At 45.2% G+C, this 20,180-nt stretch overlaps 1 protein-coding gene across 1 annotated transcript in view; it reads right to left on the minus strand.

Moving 5' to 3' along the window:
• Positions 1–20,180, minus strand: part of POLRMT (RNA polymerase mitochondrial) — a 64,225-nt gene that overhangs the window by 31,580 nt on the left and 12,465 nt on the right. Inside the window, exons 5-11 of the mRNA XM_069962378.1 lie at positions 15,658–15,841; positions 15,418–15,567; positions 7,103–7,270; positions 4,282–4,452; positions 3,936–4,175; positions 1,133–1,918; positions 923–1,045 (exon numbers count right to left, since the gene is read on the minus strand). Of these exons, the coding sequence (XP_069818479.1) occupies positions 923–1,045; positions 1,133–1,918; positions 3,936–4,175; positions 4,282–4,452; positions 7,103–7,270; positions 15,418–15,567; positions 15,658–15,841 (1,822 nt within the window). The remainder of the gene's footprint in view (positions 1–922; positions 1,046–1,132; positions 1,919–3,935; positions 4,176–4,281; positions 4,453–7,102; positions 7,271–15,417; positions 15,568–15,657; positions 15,842–20,180) is intronic.

A 20,180-nucleotide genomic window follows, 5' to 3' on the forward strand; every position in this document is an offset into this window, starting at 1 on the left:
ACTTAATGTAGAACCCTATTACACAGAAAGATTATCATGCGAAAAATCATTCTTGCTTCCCGCCTAACAGATTTGCTGACAACAATTATATACCCAGATCAAGTAGGCTCTTCGCCTGGTAAAGAAGCTCGCAACAATACCATGACGGCCATTAACCTGAGCTACATTTAACAATAATACTCTAATATTATTGTCTACTGATGCCGAAAAGGCCTTCAACCGGGTTAACTGGTTCTTCATGGAAGTTAGTTTTTGGGTGTTGGGCCTACTTTTTTTCCTTGGGTATCATCTCTATATGCCTCTCCAAACCTAGAGTCAAAGTCAATGTCATTCTTTTAGATTTATTATTTTAACACTGCAACCATTTTTGTCAGATCAAACTCGAAAGTCTCTGGCTCACAAATCAATAGAATTAACTATAAAGTAGTGGCTTTCATCACAACATCCTTGTGTTTCATTGCCCAATCTGGTGTCAGAATTTACTCTCTATGCCAGACTTTCTAAGTCAGAAGCTCAGAATCTCTCTATAGCTGAACAGCTAATTTGTACCATTCTTATGATAGATGACTGTTGTTATCAAACCCACACTGCCCCCTTGCTTACTAAGCGCTGATCTAGCAGATCAAGGCTCTGCTACAGTGCGGGGTTGGGCCATGGTATATGGCCCTTATACGCAGTCCACCTCAATAGCAGAAGACAACTTCCTGCCCTCCATAAAAGGGACAGCTATCTCATGTATTTCTGAACACAAATAGCTACAAGATTCCATTAAATGGGTATGCCACTTAAAAACATTAACCCTGCATTCAACTGTAGGCAACTAGCGTTATAGCGAGGGCTTTGAAATGTTTTTTTTTGTTTGTTTTTTTTTAGAAGGGCATGGGCGAAATATCCCTTTAATTCTAAATTGGGTTTTCATTACCTGGTGAACAGGAAAGTAAGAGATGTATTTTGTAGGATCTGGAGAGCGGGATGCATTTGCAACTTCCATACAGCATGCCAATGTTTGCCAAGGCTCATCCGCTTCCATCCACCATTTCCTACCCTGAGGAAAGAGAAAAAGAAAAGGAAAATGAAAACTAAAAAACAGAACTGAGGTGATATAAAAATAATTTTCTAAACACAAGCTCACAGTAAGAGGTTTGTCAGCAGAGTCCAAGATGTCATCCATGATATCATCTGCGTACTCCTTCCTTTTTTGGAGACAGCTTTTCTTCTTAAGACCAGTAAGGTTGATTAAATGAGTCTTCAACCAATCCAGACCATTTAGTCCAAGTGGTCGGCCTTCAGCAAACAGCAGCAAAGCACGTGTGACATCACTTCCTAAATGGTTAAAATATGGTGGGCAAGGATAGGTACGGCCACGGAAGTCCATGTTGTGAGGGAACCAAAAAATCTGATCCCTCAAGTGATTGGCAATAGATAGTTTATAAAGAGCGTCCATTCGCAGACTAAACATTTCTGCTGCTTTCTTCCTGCACTGTGCCTGCTCCTTTTGATACAACATTTTGTCCCAGGAACTAAGTGCCCCTGGCTTTTGAACTGGAAGTGCAGGGGCTTCTGAGAGAGGCGGAGGAATGTCCAGTTTTTCACTGCCTTTGTCATTGAAGATTGACACAATAATATCAAGAACTGGTTGGTTAATCCGCCATGCACATATTCCAAGCTGGTTAAGAGAATCTAGCACTGGAAACAATTGCCCTGGAGCACTTTTTTCCAACAGCAACTGATGCTGAACTGCTCCATCGTTGCATCGCATGAGCTTGGCAGGAGAAAGCAGGTAGGCTCCAAAATGGGGAGAAGTCCAAGGTAACGGAGGACATTGCATTGGCATGACAGCAGCTTCAAACGTTAGGAGGGTCTCACCTGCATCCAACAATATTTGGCTGTAAATTGGATGTGGTTTGATAAGGCCAATCTGTGAATGGCAACACAAGAGTATATCAGAGGTAGTGTAACACAGAAAACTGGAGAGATAGACCAAGTATCAGCTGTATCAGCCCCTGTACAGCTATAAAGTACAGGGGCTGTTTAATGGATGCTATTTGCTATTACACCTAATAGCTTGGTGCTATAAGGATCTCTAATAGATGTCATCACTGAAAGAGATATTTTTGCATGTTTTTTAAATTACATAGTTAACAAGGTTGAAAAAGATGACATCAAGTTTAACCTATAAAACTACTAAGCTGATCCAAAAAAAAGACAAAAAGAATCGCCATGAGGCAGATGCCAATTGCCCCATACTAGGGAAATATTTTCTTAACAACTCCAGTTATGGCAATCCAAATAAATCCCTGGATCAACGTCCTATCACCATCCTAATGTCCTCTGCGTAAACTTGTTTAATTAATTAACTTTCACAAAACTATGTGGCAGAGAGTTCCATAGTCTTGCTGCACTTAAAGGGCACCTGTCACTAAAGTTTTGGCCTAAAATCAGACATGTCAGAAGTTATCGATCAATGCAGGTCTATAAACTATAACTGATCACTCTGATCAAAATATATAGCCAGGCAAAGATCGCGGCAGCACGATACAATCCCCAGATGGCCCTACAGTCAGTCAATAGAAGAAGTCTATAGAAGTCTATGAGAAATTATTGACACAATGCAAGGCCAGCCGGGGAGATGATCTTACGCTGGCTATATCTTCTGATCGGGGTGGGTCTGATCAATAACTTTTGACATGTCTGATAACATGTCAAAAGTTAGTTTTAGTGACCGTGCTCATTTGAAGTACAGAATCCCTGTGAAGATGGTGAAACCTCCTGTCCTCTAGACCTGGAGGATTCTTCCTTGTCATGGTTACAGGTATAAAAAAAGATCACTAGCAAGATCTCTGTACTGTCCATTCATATATTTGTACATTGTGATCAGATCGCCCCTAAGATGTGCCTACTTAGGCATATCAGAGGAAACAGTGTTCTGAACTGCACACCTCTCACCATGGTAGGTGCTCAGTGGCAACTGGTTCTTAAACTACTAATCACAGAAATGTAGGTAAACCATGGCACACTTCAGTTGAGCAGGTGAAGATGAGTTTTATTCATAATGCAAAGTGAAAGTTTTTTACTTTGCATTATGAATTAAACTGATCTTCACTTGTTCAACTGAAGTGTGCCGTGGTTTACCTACATTCCTACTTAAGCATATATGAATATGCATAAGGTGTGGACATACAAGCTGGCAGGTGGGCGGGAAAGTGTACTCAGAGGGCGAACAATGCAGTGCACCAAAAGGACTAATTAAAATATTTATTTAGGGAGAATTTACTCCTTAATGGCACTCTGTAGAAGAAGAAGAAGAAGAAGAAGGTCGCTGGAATGAGTACCTCAGTCACATCAGGTACATATCAACAGGTTCATATATGAATCTATCTTTTTTTGATGCGTCCAATGATTTAATTTTTTATTAGCCTTGGCAGCTGCTGTCTGGCACTGACCACTGACGCTAAATTTACTGTCCACCAATAGTCCTTTTTGTTAGCTTTTTTATTAGATGTTTCATTACTTGAGGCTATGTTCACACACAGTATTTTTGCCCAGTATTCTTCAACCAAAACCAGGAATAGATTGAAAACACAGAAAGGCTATGTTCTATGTTGAATTTTAGTGGATGGCCGCTACTTTAAGGTAAATAACAACTGTTATTTTAAAACAATGGCTGTTGGTAGTAACTAAGCAGGGTATAATAGGACGGGCACCACCAGTGCACCCACCAGAAATTGTCTGTGTATGCACCTTTTTCGATTCGTTCCCACTAATGCACATAATGAAAACCTGATTTCACCATACAATGGCTGTTATTTAGTGGTTTGTTTGTAAATATGGTTTGTTCATGCTAAAACTAAATGTAGGTGCATCTGATTACTACTTGGACCACACACTGGCATTATTACAAATACTAACACAAGAACATGGTAAAACCAACATACCTGGCGTGTGCTACGGAAAGAATACATGTGGTACAGTACTGGTATGAGTTTTTGTTCGCTCCGGAGACTGAACATGTTGTTTTTCAATTTTATTGTTTGAACCATTAATTCTACCAGGTGTGTTCCCAATTGTACTAAGATAGATCGAGGCCATGAGGAATGCACACGTGGTGAACACAAGCCTCCAAATTTTTCATGTTCCAAGTTCTCCCACAACTCCCTTGGAAGAAGGCAAGAGATCTGCGTCGACAAAAGGGGATGAAAAAATTGGGTATAAAAAAAAAGCTCACAAACCTGTTTCTCACAAGATATTACATATGTAACCATCAGACAAAATAAAATGTACCTGTCCCTCTTCAGATAATAACTGGCTGTACTCCTTATACAAATAGCGAATCCTGTCCATGTAACTTCCCTGCAACTGTCTGCGGATTGAAAACCTATTGTAGATTTTCATTCCAAGCTCTTGAGAAAGTAATAAGAATGATTCTCCTGTAGGTGGAATCTTGGACAATGTCTACGGAGAAGCAAACAGGTACAAAATATTATTATATGGAAGTGTAAAACTAGACCTTTTAAAGAATTTTTATATATATATATATATATATATATATATATATATATATATATATATATATATATATATATATATACATACACACACACACACACACACACACACACACACACACACACACACACTCACCGGCCACTTTATTAGGTACACCATGCTAGTAACGGGTTGGACCCCCTTTTGCCTTCAGAACTGCCTCAATTCTTCGTGGCATAGATACAACAAGGTGCTGGAAGCATTCCTCAGAGATTTTGGTCCATATTGACATGATGGCATCACACAGTTGCCGCAGATTTGTCGGCTGCACATCCATGATGCGAATCTCCCGTTCCACCACATCCCAAAGATGCTCTATTGGATTGAGATCTGGGGACTGTGGAGGCCATTTGAGTACAGTGAACTCATTGTCATGTTCAAGAAACCAGTCTGAGATGATTCTAGCTTTATGACATGGCGCATTATCCTGCTGAAAGTGGCCATCAGATGTTGGGTACATTGTGGTCATAAAGGGATGGACATGGTCAGCAACAATACTCAGGTAGGCTGTGGCGTTGCAACGATGCTCAATTGGTACCAAGGGGCCCAAAGAGTGCCAAGAAAATATTCCCCACTCCATGACACCACCACCACCAGCCTGAACCGTTGATACAAGGCAGGATGGATCCAAGCCAAATTCTGACCCTACCATCCGAATGTCGCAGCAGAAATCGAGACTCATCAGACCAGGCAACGTTTTTCCAATCTTCTACTGTCCAATTTCGATGAGCTTGTGCAAATTGTAGCCTCAGTTTCCTGTTCTTAGCTGAAAGGAGTGGCACCCGGTGTGGTCTTCTGCTGCTGTAGCCCATCTGCCTCAAAGTTCGACGTACTGTGCGCTCAGAGATGCTCTTCTGCCTACCTTGGTTGTAACGGTTGGCTATCTGAGTCACTGTTGCCTTTCTATCAGCTCGAACCAGTCTGCCCATTCTCCTTTGACCTCTGGCATCAACAAGGCAATTCCGCCCACAGAACTGCCGCTCACTGGATGTTTTTTCTTTTTCGGACCATTCTCTGTAAACCCTAGAGATGGTTGTGCGTGAAAATCCCAGTAGATCAGCAGTTTCTGAAATACTCAGACCAGCCCTTCTGGCACCAATAACCATGCCACGTTCAAAGGCCCTCAAATCACCTTTCTTCCCCATACTGATGCTCGGTTTGAACTGCAGGAGATTGTCTTGACCATGTCTACATGCCTAAATGCACTGAATTGCCGCCATGTGATTGGCTGATTAGAAATTAAGTGGTAACGTGCAGTTGGACAGGTGTACCTAATAAAGTGGCCGGTGAGTGTGTGTGTGTGTGTATATATATATATATATATAAAAAATATAAATAACTGGGGATATATTTGTCCAGTTCACACACAGCATTTGGCCCCTATTTTGGAGCTCATTGTGGCCAGTATTTTTAGCCAAAGAGCTGCACTTTTATGTTTTGGATTAGAGATGAGAGAACCTGGAGCATGCTTGAGTCCATCCGAACCCGAACTTTCGACATTTGATTATCGGTGGCTGCTAAACTTGGATAAAGCCCTAAGGCTATGTGGAAAACATGGATATAGTCATTGGCTGTATCCATGTTTTCCAGACAACCTTAGAGCTTTATTCAAGCCACTAATCAAATGCCGATCGTTCGGGTTCGGATGGACTCGAACCCAAACTCGGTTTGCTCATCTCTATTTTGGATCCTTTTTTGTCTGGTATGGTTTTGGCTAAAAATACTGGTCATAATGATCTCAAAAATAAGGACTAACTAGACTAGCATTCGACTTTCGGAAATTTCTCCTTTCGGAATGCTGCAATGTAAGGGTATGTTCACACTGAGTAAATGAGGCGGAATCCCACCTACCTCAGTGTGCCAGCGCCTCCACTCCCGCTGCTCTCCACGCAAAGAATGTATATAAATTCTACCTCATTTACTCAGTGTAAACATATCCTTACTTTTTTTTTATTATTATTATTATTATTTCAAAGTCTGGGTTCACACTGCATTTTTGCAATCCATTTTTTCTTCATCTGTTTTAAAAAACGGATGTATTTGTCTTCATCTGTTTTGACCCACCTTTCCATTGACTTTCATTATTAAAAGAAAAAAAAAAAACACAGCTCAAAGGGCATCAGATTTTTTCTTTAGCATACACAAAAATGTAGTCGACCACAGATGTGTTTGGATCCTTCTTTTCTCATGTCTGTTTTATGGTATTTGGTTCAATTAAAATATTTACCCCAAAAGCAACCGCCATTTTATTTCTCTATTGTAAAACACAATCCTGCATCATCATGTACCCAGCACATGCACTCAAATGCAATGGAACTGTATTGCACTTTATATGCCACCATATGGTGCCTTGGCAATTCTCCACTAGAGGCAATACTTCTAGAAAATAATACTCTAAGGCCTTATTCCTACATTCTGTGCACAGTCCATATATATGATCAGTGTGCAACGGAACAAAGTATTGGAACTCCTAGCATGTATCATATATATGTATACCCTCTAGTACAGCTGATGTTTAGGTTCTCTTTTAAAAATGAATAAATAAATCTCTACTAACATGTAGCATAATGTCGACATAATGCTTCTCATCCAACAGACATAGATAGGGGTAAAGGTTTATTTTGCGTGAATTCCTACTGATTTTCTCCAAGTGATTCTTTGAGTCCAGAAAAACATGGAGGAGATCTTTGCGCCATCCAGTACGCAGGACACTCAGCGCTTCCCTCTGAAAATAGAGGATATCAGTATGATTATCAACTCTCACCAAAAGTTCTGGCAGTTTAACAAGGGGAAAAAAAAGGCATTTTGAGGAGAGACATTTGAAACAACTGAGAGATATTCTATAACTAAGACTCCCAACGTAAGCAGTTGCTCATACCAGATCAGAAAAAAACAGCTTGGCAAGATTCACAAGGATGCTAGTAGTACAAGTCCTACATTCAGAAAATAACACACTAGCGGGAGCGCCCTACATACTGTATCATTATTACATTTATACTCCCTCTAGTGGTGCTGCAGGCAACAGGTTCTTTTAAATCTTTGTCTATGCAGAGGATTCAAGTTCTGTATGAGGGACAAAAGCTGTAAAGCTATATTAAAGAATTAATGCAGAATGCAGAGGAGGGCAACCAAGGTCATTAGGGGAATAGGTGGGTTACAGTACTCGTATATTTGCCAAATCACTGTTGACCCCGGCCGCCATCTTAGGTCGAACACCTGATCTTCAGGAGGCCGGCCGGACCGCTCCAGCCGTCCCTCATGCTGGCCCCCCTCTGGCGCATCAACACGGCTGAGCAGCTGATGACGTGCTGGAGGGGGTCCGGCATGAGGGAGGGCTGGAGCGGTCGGTCGGCCGGCCTCCTGAAGATGATGTGTTAGATCCAAGATGGTGGGTGGGGTTAACAGTGATTCGGCAGGTATACAGCATCACACTTCCGGGGTGGAGGGAACACGGGGAAGGAGGCACTTAATAGCACACATTACAAAGTTGTATAACTTTTTAAATGTGTCCATATACCGTATACCAAAAGTTAGCCAAGCCCAGCAAGCCGTTTTCACATTGCCGACACAGACAGGACTATAATGTAGTGATGCTGGTCTATAGATAAGACAGGCTGTTCACAACATGTGATGCCACTGGTCTTGGGGGTCTGATTAGCTCAGATAGGAATACCCCTGGGTATTAATGCCTTTGCCAACATTTTGTTTTGTCCCTGATTACAGAAAATGGCTCAAAGTGTAACTATAGACTGCAAGCTATAGGTGTCTGATCAGCTCAGAGGTGGAATTGATTGGACAGTTACCATCCTAGTAGACTACAGTCTACAGTTACACTATTTATTCTACCAACACAATTAATGTTACCTATTAAAAGATAACTTTTTTTAACTGTATATGTAATGGGACTTTAGAAAAATAGGCATACAGTGTGCTAAGGTATAATACAATCTCTTTAACCTCTTAGGGACATATGACGTACCCGTACCCGTTGGCTCCAGCTCATGCTATATGCATTTTTATCTGATTTTCTATTATTCTGATTAAAATAAAAATTAATACATTCTATATTTTTTGGTCTTGCATTTTTCTTTTTCTTTTGGTATTTTGTATGCAGTTAGACCTTATATACTTGAGCCTAATTTAGGATATATAATTTTTTATGCAAAAATGCAGCCTGTCATTGCAAAGTACAACTAGTGGCGCAAAAAATAAGGGCTCATGTAGGTTTCTAGGTGAAAAAAATGCAAGTGCTATGGCCTTTTAAACACAAGGAGGAAAAAACGAAACCGCAAAAACGAAAATTGGCTCCGTCCTTAAAGCATAACTGTCATTTCAGGGCCATTTTTCGGAAAACATTAAATATCAACAGTACAAGCGATTTTAAGAAACTCTGTAATAGGTTTTATGTACTAAAAAAGCTTCCTTCTGTACTGAAAAAGCAATCTCCCAGCCTCCCCCCTCACATCAAATGAAGCAGGATTTCTGTGTCCATTATGTGGCTATGGAGAGGGGAGGGGCTGTTAGGAGTGACTGAGCACGGAGGATTTCTGCAAAGCACAACACCCTGCAATCTTCTCTCAGTAAGTTCATAGATAAGTACTGACCTTTCTGACCCCTGAATCCTGCGTTTTAGGTGCCCAGAGAGTCTACAAACAGCTGACTTTCATGTCACCTCTTCCTGCTCCCTCATCTCCCTCAGCCCCTCCCCCCTTCATAGGCTTACAATGGAGAGAGCAGAACCCGTCTTCACTGGCTTCTCTGTAATGAAGACGTGTTTGCCTGATAATGCACAGATAAGAAGTCAGGGGGGAGGCTGGGAGATTGCTTCTTGCGTACAGAAGGAGGCTTTTTTGGCTGATGAAACCTATTACAGAGTTTCTTAAAATGGCTTATACTACTGATTTCTGCAATAAAAAAAAAAACATGACAGTTACACTTTAACCTCTTAAGGACATAGGACGTACCGGTACGTCCTATGTCCTCACTTGCACTTCAAAGCGGGGCCGCGCGGCGGCCCCGCTTTGAAGTGCCACGATCCCGGGTGTCGCGTGTAGCCCGGGACCGCCGCTATTAGCGGGCACGGTCTGATCGCCGTGCCCGCTAATTAGCTAATCGGAGGCAGCTGTCAAAGTTGACAGCTGCCTCCGATTACCGGAGGCAACGTTTCCCTGGTGTCTAGTGGGGGAGATCGCTCCTCCGGGACCTTGTCCCGGAGGAGCGATCTCCGTTACTGATGCCGTCCGGGGACGCGTCCAAGATGGCGCCGTCCTCGGCTCGGCACTCGTTCGTTTTCGGCTGCAGCAGCCGAAAGCAAACGAGTGCCGATCTCATGGATCTCTGCAGCATATCTATGCTGCAGAGATCTCAATGAGAGATCACAGTGTATATACTAGAAGTCCCCCAGGGGGGCTTCTAGTATATGTGTAAAAAAAAAAAGTGTTGTTAATAGTAAAAAGCCCCCTCCCCTAATAAAAGTCTGAATCACCCCCCTTTTCCCAGGTTTTAAATAAAAGTAAACAAATAAATAAATAATAACATGTTTGCTATCGCCGCGTGCGTAATCGCCCGAACTATTAATTAATCACATTCCTGATCTCGTACGGTAAACGGCGTCAGCGCAAAAAAAATCCCAAAGTGCAAAATTGCGCATTTTTGGTCGCATCAAATCCAGAAAAAATGTAATAAAAAGCGATCAAAAAGACGTATATGGGCAATCAAGGTACCGATAGAAAGATCAAATCATGGCGCAAAAAAATGACACCTCGCACAGCCCCATAGACCAAAGGATAAAAGCGCTATAAGCCTGGGAATGGAGCGATTTTAAGGAACGTATATTGGTTAACAACGGTTTGAATTTTTTACAGGCCATCAGATACAATATAAGTTATACATGTTATATATCGTTTTAATCGTTACGACTTGAGGAACATGCATAACAAGTCAGTTTTACCCCAGGGTGAATGGCGTAAAAACACATTTCCCCCAAATAAAAGAAATGCGTTTTTTTTTTCAATTTCACCACACTTCGAATTTTTTTCTGGTTTCGCAGTGTACTTTATGCAAAAATTCAGCCTGTAATTGCAAAGTACAATTAGTGACGCAAAAAATAAGGGGTCATGTGGGTTTCTAGGTGGAAAAATGCAAGTGCTATGACCTTTTAAACACAAGGAGGAAAAACCGAAAACGTAAAAACGAAAATGGGCCATGTCCTTAAAGGGTTAACCTCTTAAGGACCCATGACGTACCGGCACGTCATGGATCACTGTCACTTAAGGACCCATGACGTACCGGTACGCGGGCCCTTTAACCGGGCGCCGCGCTAAATCGCGCGGCGCTCCGGTAAAGATGGCTGCTGATTCTTACAGCAGCCATCTTCCTTTGTCACGTAGGGGGCAGTTTCCCTGCCCCCCGTGACGACCATCGCTGTGATTGGCCGATGACTTCTCATCGGCCAATCACAGCAATTTCCCTGGTTTCCGGGACCGGACCCCGGCACTAAGCTGTAATTGGTGCTGTCCGAGACAGCACCAATCACAGCCGTGCCCGGGCATCACCTGCCCGTGGATCCGGCCCCCAGATCGCCCATGATTGGCCGGTAACCACCAGCCGGCCATTCACGGGCTATCATCTCCTTCTCTGCTTGCCGGAATCGGCGAGCTGAGAAGGAGATGATGGGAGCAGCGTGCAGTGAGCCCGGCGCCCGGTGCGTACCTGGTGTGTGCCGGGCGCCGGGTGCCTCCTCCCCCGTGCTGCCTCCTCCTCCTCCGCCGCCGATCTCCGTCTGCAATGCAGGGAGATCAGCTAGCAGTTCCCTGCTGCTAGCTGATCTCCCTGTGTTGTGTCTCCTCCTCCCCCAGGCCCCCTTTGCCACCCTGACACCCTCCCACCCTGCTGACAACCTCTCTCCCACCCTCCCTGCTGACAACCTCTCTCCCTCCCACCCTGCTGACAACCTCCCTCCCTCCCACCCTGCTGACAACCTCCCACCCTCCCTCCCTGCTGACAACCTCCCTCCCACCCTCCCTGCTGACACCCTCCCTCCCACCCTCCCTGCTGACACCCTCCCTCCCACCCTCCCGGCTGACACCCTCCCTCCCTGCTGACACCCTCCCACCCTGCTGACAACCTCCCACCCTCCCTCCCTGCTGACAACCTCCCTCCCTCCCGACAACCTCCCTCCCTCCCTGCTGACACCCTCCCTCCCTCCCTCCTACCCTGCTGACACCCTTCCACCCTCCCTCCCTGCTGACAACCTCCCACCCTCCCTCCCTGCTGACACCCTCCCTCCCTGCTGACAACCTCCCTCCCTCCCACCCTGCTGACACCCTCCCTCCCTCCCTGCTGCCACCCACCCTGCTGACACCCTCCCTCCCACCCTGCTGACACCCTCCCTCCCACCCTGCTGACACCCTCCCTCCCACCCTGCTGACACCCTTCCACCCTCCCTCCCTGCTGACTACCTCCCACCTTCCCTCCCTGCTGCCACCCTCCCTGCTGATGGCACCCACCCTGCTGCCACCCACCGTCTCCTTATTGCCACCCACCGTCCCTGCTGCCACCCACCCTCTCCTGATTGCCACCCACCCTCTCCTGATTGCCACCCTCCCTCTCCTGACTGACACTCACCCTCCCTGCTGCCACCGCCTGTCCTGCCACCCTCTCCACTGCCACCCTCTCTTCTCTTACCCTCTCCCCTCCATCCTGCCGCCACTCTCCTACTACCCAACCGCTCTGCTGTCAACCACCCTCTCCCCTCTCCGCTGCCACCCTCTCTTCTCTTACCCTCTCTCGTCTCCTCTTACCCTCTCCTGCCACCCTTTCCTTTTTCCTGCCACCCTCACCCCTGGATCGGTGGTGAATAGTGTCCCCTGCCTCTGCCCTCTTCTGTTTTTGTTTTTTTTTAGAGTAAATTTTCTTTTCTTTTTCCCTCGGTGTACCCCAAAAGAAAAAAAAAGTTAATAACTCACACAAATGAAATGTAAAAACAGTGCATAAAACACGCACACTAACACTTTCACGTGTAAAAGCATAACACCTACACACCCCTCTAAGGGTACCTTCACACACACACACGATCCGCAGCGGAGTGCATCCCTATGAGAATACATAGACGCAGTGGGATTGACATCCCGCTGCGTGTATGTAAATTAACCCCCCGGCGGCCGGAGCATATATCACCTCCTCCTCCTCGGCAGGACTTCTGGCTCAGCCAATCAGTGGCAGACACCGGGGTTCCCAAAACAAGCCAGAGCGGGGAGGAGGTGATGTATGCTCCGGCCGTCGGGGGGTTAACTTACATACACACAGTGGGATGTCAATCCTGCTGCATGTATGTATTCTCATAGGGATGCACTGACACTGGATCCCAGCTTCCAAAATCCAAATTGCGCTCCTTCCCTTTGGAGGCTTTCCATGCGCCGGCTTTGCACTTTGTGTCCACATGTGGGGTATTCCTATAATCGGGTGAAATTGCTCTACATTAGTGATTTATTTTTTCTTTTAACCCCTTGTGAACATGGAAATATTCAAAGTTATGCCCACATTTTAGTGTAAAAAATTAAATTTTTCATTTTCACGGCACATTGTGCCTGTCACCAGTGGTGTCCATATGCACACTATACCCCTTGTTAGATTCCTTAAGGGGTGTAGTTTCCATAATGGGGTCACTTGTGGGGGGTTTACAATGTTTTGGCAGCACGGGGGCTCTGCGAACCAGACATGGCCTTAGTCCTCCATTCTGGTCAAATCCAGCTTTCAAAATCCAAATTGCGCTCCTTCCCTTTGGAGGCTTTCCATGCGCCGCCTTTGCACTTTGTGTCCACATGTGGGGTATTCCTGTAATCGGGGGAAATTGCTGTACATGATAAGTGGTTTATTTTTTCTTTTAACCCCTTGTGAACATGAAAAATTTCAAGTTACACCAACGTTTTAGTGTAAAAAATAAAATTTTTCATTTTCACGGCACATTGTTCCACATCTGTGTCTGTCACCAGTGGGGTCCATATGCCCACTATACCCCTTGTTACATTCCTTGAGGGGTGTAGTTTCCATAATGGGGTTACTTGTGGGGTGTTTCCACTGTTATGACAGTACGATGGCTCTGTAAACCCAACATGGCCTCTGTCCTTCATTCTGGCCAAATGGTGCTCCTTTCTTTTGGAGGCCTGTCCTGCGCCCGCATGATATATTATGTCCCCATGTGGGGTATTTTTGTACTCGGGGGAAATTTCTCTACAAGTTGTATGGGTTTTTTTCCTTTTAACCCCTTGTGAACCTGAAAAATTTAAGGCTAGACCAAGTTTTAGTGTAAAAAAAAAAATTTTTTCAATTTCACGGCACATTGTGTCTGTCACCAGTGGGGTCCATGTGCTCACTATACCCCTTGTTAGATTCCATAAGGGGTGTAGTTTCCTAAATGGTGTCCCTTTAGGGGTGTTTGTTAGGTTTTGGCACCCCAGAGCCTCTGCCAACCAGAAGTGGTACTTTGAAAATTGGCCAAATGTAAGGAGGCTTCAAAATTCACTAGGCGCTCCCTTATATCTGAGGCTTGTGGTTGCATCAAATAGCGCATTAGGGCCACATATCGTATATTTTTATAAACTGCAGAAACGGGGCAATAAAGATTGGGGTGCATTTCTCTGGAAATAGGTTTTCTATTATGAGACATATTGGATCACAATATAATTTCTACAAAGAAAATTGAAATTTTCAATTTTCTCACACTCTTAGCTTTTATTTCTGTGACTCACCTAAAGGATTAAAAAACTTTCTGGAATTGATTTTGAACAGTTTGGGGGGTGCAGTTTCTGAAATGGGGTGCTTTGTGGGGCTTCATAATATACAGCCCCCTCAAATACACTTCAAACATGAACTGGTCCCTTGAAAAATCAGATTTTGAAATTCTTATGAAAATTTTAAAAAATGCTGCTAAACTTTGAAGCTTTCTATTGTCTTAAACAGTTGAACAAAAGTTTAATAAATGCCGCCAACATAAAGTAGACATATTGCTAATGCTATTTAATATATAATTTATGTGGCATAACCATTTTCTGTATAAGCACAACATTTCAAAGTTAGAAAAATGCAATTTTTCACGTTATTTTGGGTTTTTTCATAAAGATAGGGTGTAAGTATCGACTCAATTTTTCCAGAAATATAAAGTATAACATGTCACGAAAAAACAATGTCAGAATCAGCCGGATAGGTAAAAGCATCCCGAAGTTATTAATGGATAAAGTGATACAGGTCATATTCCTGAAATTTGCTCCGGTCCTTAAGGTCATTTTGGGCTCTGTCCTTAAGGGGTTAAACACTGACTTAAAATGATCTTTTCTCTTTTGTATGTTTAAAGTGAGGTAAACAGTTCCTGCGATCTATCCTTTGATTTAGTTGTCCACTTAGTCCATTGATGAGCAACCAGAGCCCCCCCCCAGCTGTTGCAAAACTGCAATATCCATCATGCCTGAACAGATAAAGCTTTCGCTGTCTGGGCACGCTGGGATTTGTAGTTTTGCAACAGCTGGAGGGCTGCAGGTTCACCATTACTGACTCCTTGTAACTCCTTTATTAAGCACAGAACAGTATAATAAGAAACTGCATCTTTATAACTATTCATTATTGTATTTATTGTATTGTCTATCTTTATCCTCCAGACCCTTGAAGAGCCATTGAGCACAGTGCCACTTTCTCTGTCTTCCATGAAGTAAATTACAAATCTATACAGCTCTCTGACATTTGATTTGAAAGAAAAATATTTTCGCTGGACAACCCCTTTAACTAACCATCAGGGTTATTGACAAGTCATCAGTATCACCTTCTGAATATAGCAGGTTTATTTAGTGTATGTGTCAGCAGCAGGTTAACTAATCTTACCGCCTTGGTTCTCTCCTCAAGCACTGGTTTCACAGCTTCCACAGAGTTTATAGTCACTGTTTCACAGCTCTCAGTTTCCAGTTGCTCTTCAAATCTTTCCTGCAAATTAGATACTGAAAACCCCATTTTGGGGTAAGAAGGTGGTGGTTCCTAATGGAGAAAAGAACAGGTAGATTCAGTCTATATAACATTCTAATATATTTCTGATTTTCTTCCTTGAAGGTTTCCACCTTTTCTTACTTTACTGTAGAAATTCTGGACCAATGGGGAGCTGCATACAATCTTGACTCTAGGAGGAGGCATGTAGTCTGGTCTGACTTGTTGAATGGCTTTCAGAACCATGTCCCTCTCATCCTCAACATATGGCAGGCCCCGAAAGAGCTCATCAGCAGACATCCCATCTTCTTCCATCTGATTTAAGCACCTTTAAAATGTGTTTGACATTAGGGAAAATTTAAAACACAATTCAGCTTTTCCCAAAATCTAGAAAATAAAATAAAATTCATATCTATAGCTGCTTTCAGCTATTGACCGCCTTTAGATGCAGGGGGGAACATAATAAACCACTACTTTACCATGCCCCAGAAGCATCCGGAGTCACAGGCTACAGAACCCCTGCCGGAAGGGGAAAATACCCGACTTGGCATGGATCGCACACTCAGCCAATCAGTGACTGGAGTGGCGTTGCACCCCAGTAACTGACTGGTTGAGTGGGCAGTCCATCAAACAGGTTGTGACATTCAAGCAGCAAGAGATGCTGTAACGGCATGCCAGTGCTGGAGAGGCACAGAGAGGTAACGATTGTTAAAGTGTCACTGTCGTGAATTTTTTTTGCAGAACTCAATAGTCCAGGCGATTTTAAGAAACTTTGTAATTGGGTTTATTATCCGAAAAATGCATTTTTATCATGAAAAAGCAGTTTGAAGCTCTCCCCCCTGTTATCATTGTTCTCCTATGGAGAGAGCTAAAGAAAAGACCAAGACAGGACAACAAAGAGTTAATCTACAAATCCCTCACGGGATATCTCCTGTGACAGTCACCACTGACCTGTCTGAGCTCAGATTACAGCTGTCACCCAGCTCCGTGCCTGTAATCCTCTGTTATCTGCTTTCTGCTGCCGGCTAACTCCCTCCTTCCTCCTCCCCCCTCCCCTCTCCCTAGAACAGACAGGGTACGACTCCTGCAACAAGTCACAATTTTCAGATTTTTCAGAGTGGATGAAAAAGACGAAGGAGGGGGGGACCTGGGAAAAGGCTTTTTACATGCAGATAATGGCAGATTTGGCTAATAAACCCAATTACAAAGTTTCTTAAAATCGCCTGGACTATTGATTTCTGCAAAAAAAAAAAAAATACGACAGTGACTCTTTGTAGATTAACTCTTTGTTGTCCTGTTTTGGTCTTTTCTTTAGCTCTCTCCATAGGAGAACAATGAAGACAGGGGGGAAGAGCTTCAAACTGCTTTTTCATGATAAAAATGCATTTTTCGGATAATAAACCCAATTACAAAGTTTCTTAAAATCGCCTGGACTATTGATTTCTGCAAAAAAAAAATAATTTACGACAGTGACACTTTAATTATGTTCCCCCTTGGCTGTCAATTTTTTCAAATCGTCAGACTTCTCCTTTAACTCCACTGTGGATGCTGTTAAACAGCTTAGCTCTAAGGGTATGTTCAAACTGAGGAATAGGTGAGAAATAGGCGAAGAATTAAAGAGGAATTCGCTCTTATTTTAGCTTGAAATTCCTCCTGTAAAATATGAGCAGAGCAATGTCCCATTGTTCAATGGGATTTCCGTTCTGTTGTTCATACTGTAAAATTTTCTGCTGCAGATCCGCTTTCCGCCTGAAGAATTGACATGTCAGGGTGGGTTAACACTGAGGAATAGGTGAAATATTAGGAGAGGAATTGAAGAGGAATCCGCTCTTATTCCAGCTTGAAATTCCTCCCGTAAAATATGAACAGAGCAATGTCCCATTGTGTTTAATGGGATTTCCATTCTGCTGTTCACACTGCAGAATTTCCGAGCAGAATTTTCTGCCGCTGCTCTGCTTTCTGCCCAAAGGCTGGGTTCAGACTAAGGTAGGGCTGGGCGGTATACCGCAAAAATACCGATACCGTCACTGGCGTCGGTTAACCGACTTCAACTTAGCCAGGACGGTAATTGCGGTATTTTTGTATTTTTATGTCCCCGCGCCCGTCCTGTCAGAGCCCCACGCGCACACACACACACACACACACACACAAGCGGCCCGGCACGAGCGCTGCACGTCATGTGCAGGGACGCCGGTATCGCCCGCACCGCCCCCGTCTGGTCCAAGCGACCTTCCCCCCGCCCCCCCGTGCGCGCACCTGTCCGCCCTCTCTGAGGCCCTGTCCTGCCGCACCGTCCATGCGCCCACCACCTGTCCGGTCCGGCGTCCCTGCTCACTGAGGAGAGTACAGGACAGCCGCCCTCACGTGCTGCTGCTCCTCCAGCTCTGACACGGCCGCGTCCCTGCACACACAGGACAACGTGTGCAGCGCTCGCCGGCCGGGTGGGTGGGGGGGCGCTCGGACGGGACTGTGCTGGTCCCCCCTCCCGGACCAGTCCTGTCCGAGCGCCTCCCCCCCCACACCCAGCCGGTGAGCGCTGCCGACGTTGTCCTGTGTGTGCAGGGAGGCAGCTATGTCAGAGCTGAAGGTGGAGGAGCAGCACTTGGGAGCAGCTGACCTGTCATCTCATCCCCTCAGTAACAGTACAGGATAGGAGGAATAATGGGCTGCAGCGGGCTGGATAAGTTATTGCTGTGTGTGGTATCCTGCCTGCTGCAGCACATCCATTCCTCCTATGTTACAGTCCTGTACTGTTACTGAGGGGACTACAGTCATACACCCATGTACGCCCCCCCCGTACAGTCATACACCGCTGTTCGCCCCCCCCCCCCCCCCGTACAGTCATACACCGCTGTCGGGCCCCCCCCCCCCCCACCGTTACAGTCATAAACCGCTGTCCGCCCCAGTCATAGACCCCTGCCTCCCCCCCCCTAAAGTCATACACCCCTGTCCTCCTCCCCATACAGTCATACACCCCTGTCTCCCCCGTATAGTCATACACCCCTATCCCTATGTGCCCCCCGTATAGTCATACACCCCTGTCCCCCCCCCGTATAGTCATACACCCCTGTCCCCCCCATATAGTCATACACCCCTGTCCCCCCCCATATAGTCATACACCCCTGTCCCCCCCCCCGTATAGTCATACACCCCTGTCCTCCTCCCCATACAGTCATACACCCCTGTCCCCCCGTATAGTCATACACCCCTGTCCCCCCTGTATAGTCATACACCCCTGTCCCCCCCCCGTATAGTCATACACCCCTGTCCTCCTCCCCATACAGTCATACACCCCTGTCCCCCCGTATAGTCATACACCCCTATCCCTATGTGCCCCCCGTATAGTCATACACCCCTGTCCCCCCCCGTATAGTCATACACCCCTGTCCTCCTCCCCATACAGTCATACACCCCTGTCTTCCCCCGCCCCTGTATAGTCATACACCACTGTCTCTCCCCCCCCCCTGTATAGTCATACACCCCTGTCCGCCCCCCCTGTATAGTCATACACCCCTGTATAGTTTACACCCCTATCCGCCCCTACCCCTATGTGCCCCCTGTATAGTCATACACCCCTGTCCCCCCCGTATAGTCATACACCCCTGTATAGTAACACACCCCTATCTTGCCCCCCCCTGGTATAGTCATACACCCCTGTCCGCCGTCCCTGTATAGTCATACACCCCTACCCCCCCCCTGTATAGTCATACACCCCTATCCCTCCCGTATAGTCATACACCTCTATCCACCCGTATAGTCATACACCTCTATCCACCCGTATAGTCATACACCCCTATCCCCCCGTATAGTCATACACCTCTATCCGCCCGTATAGTCATACACCCCTATCCCCCCGTATAGTCATACACCCCTATTCCCCCGTATAGTCATACACCCCTATCCCCCCGTATAGTCATACACCCCTATCCCCCCGTATAGTCATACACCCCTGTCCACCCTCTCCTGTATAGTCATACACCCCTGTATAGTCATACACCCCTATCTGCCCCGCCCCCTGTATAGTCATACACCCCTGTATAATCATACACCCCTATCTGCCCCACCCCCTGTATAGTCATACACCCCTATCCCTATGTGCCCCCTGTATAGTCATACACTCATATCTGCCCCTCCCCCTATGTGCCCCCTGTATAGTCATACACCCCTATCCCTATGTGCCCCCTGTAGTCATACACCCCGATCCACCCCCATATAGTAATACACTTCTATCCCTATGTACTCCCATGTATAGTTCTGTACCCCCATCCCTATGTACCTCCTGTATAGTAATACACCCCGATTCACCCCCATATAGTCATACACTTCTATCCCTATGTACCTCCTGTATAGTAATGCACCCCAATCCATCCCCCCATATAGTCATATACACCTATCCACCCCCCATATAGTTATACACATGTATTCCTATATGACCCCCTGTGTATACACATCCTGTAGAGGCTGTATACCTGTATATACACATCCAGGTCTCTGCCGAGACCCCTAATAATGACAAATAGTAATAATGATAATAGACTAACCATGGGTTGCTGTTCAGTTCTTTTTTACTTTTTCTAATCAAAATATCGCCAGTTTGGCATGGCAAGTGGGTGTGGTTTGCTAAAGGGGGCGTGTCATAATTATCGTTGAATTATCGTTACCGCGGC

Source organism: Dendropsophus ebraccatus, chromosome 3, assembly GCF_027789765.1.
Source record: "Dendropsophus ebraccatus isolate aDenEbr1 chromosome 3, aDenEbr1.pat, whole genome shotgun sequence".
NCBI classification, from domain to species: domain Eukaryota; kingdom Metazoa; phylum Chordata; class Amphibia; order Anura; family Hylidae; genus Dendropsophus; species Dendropsophus ebraccatus.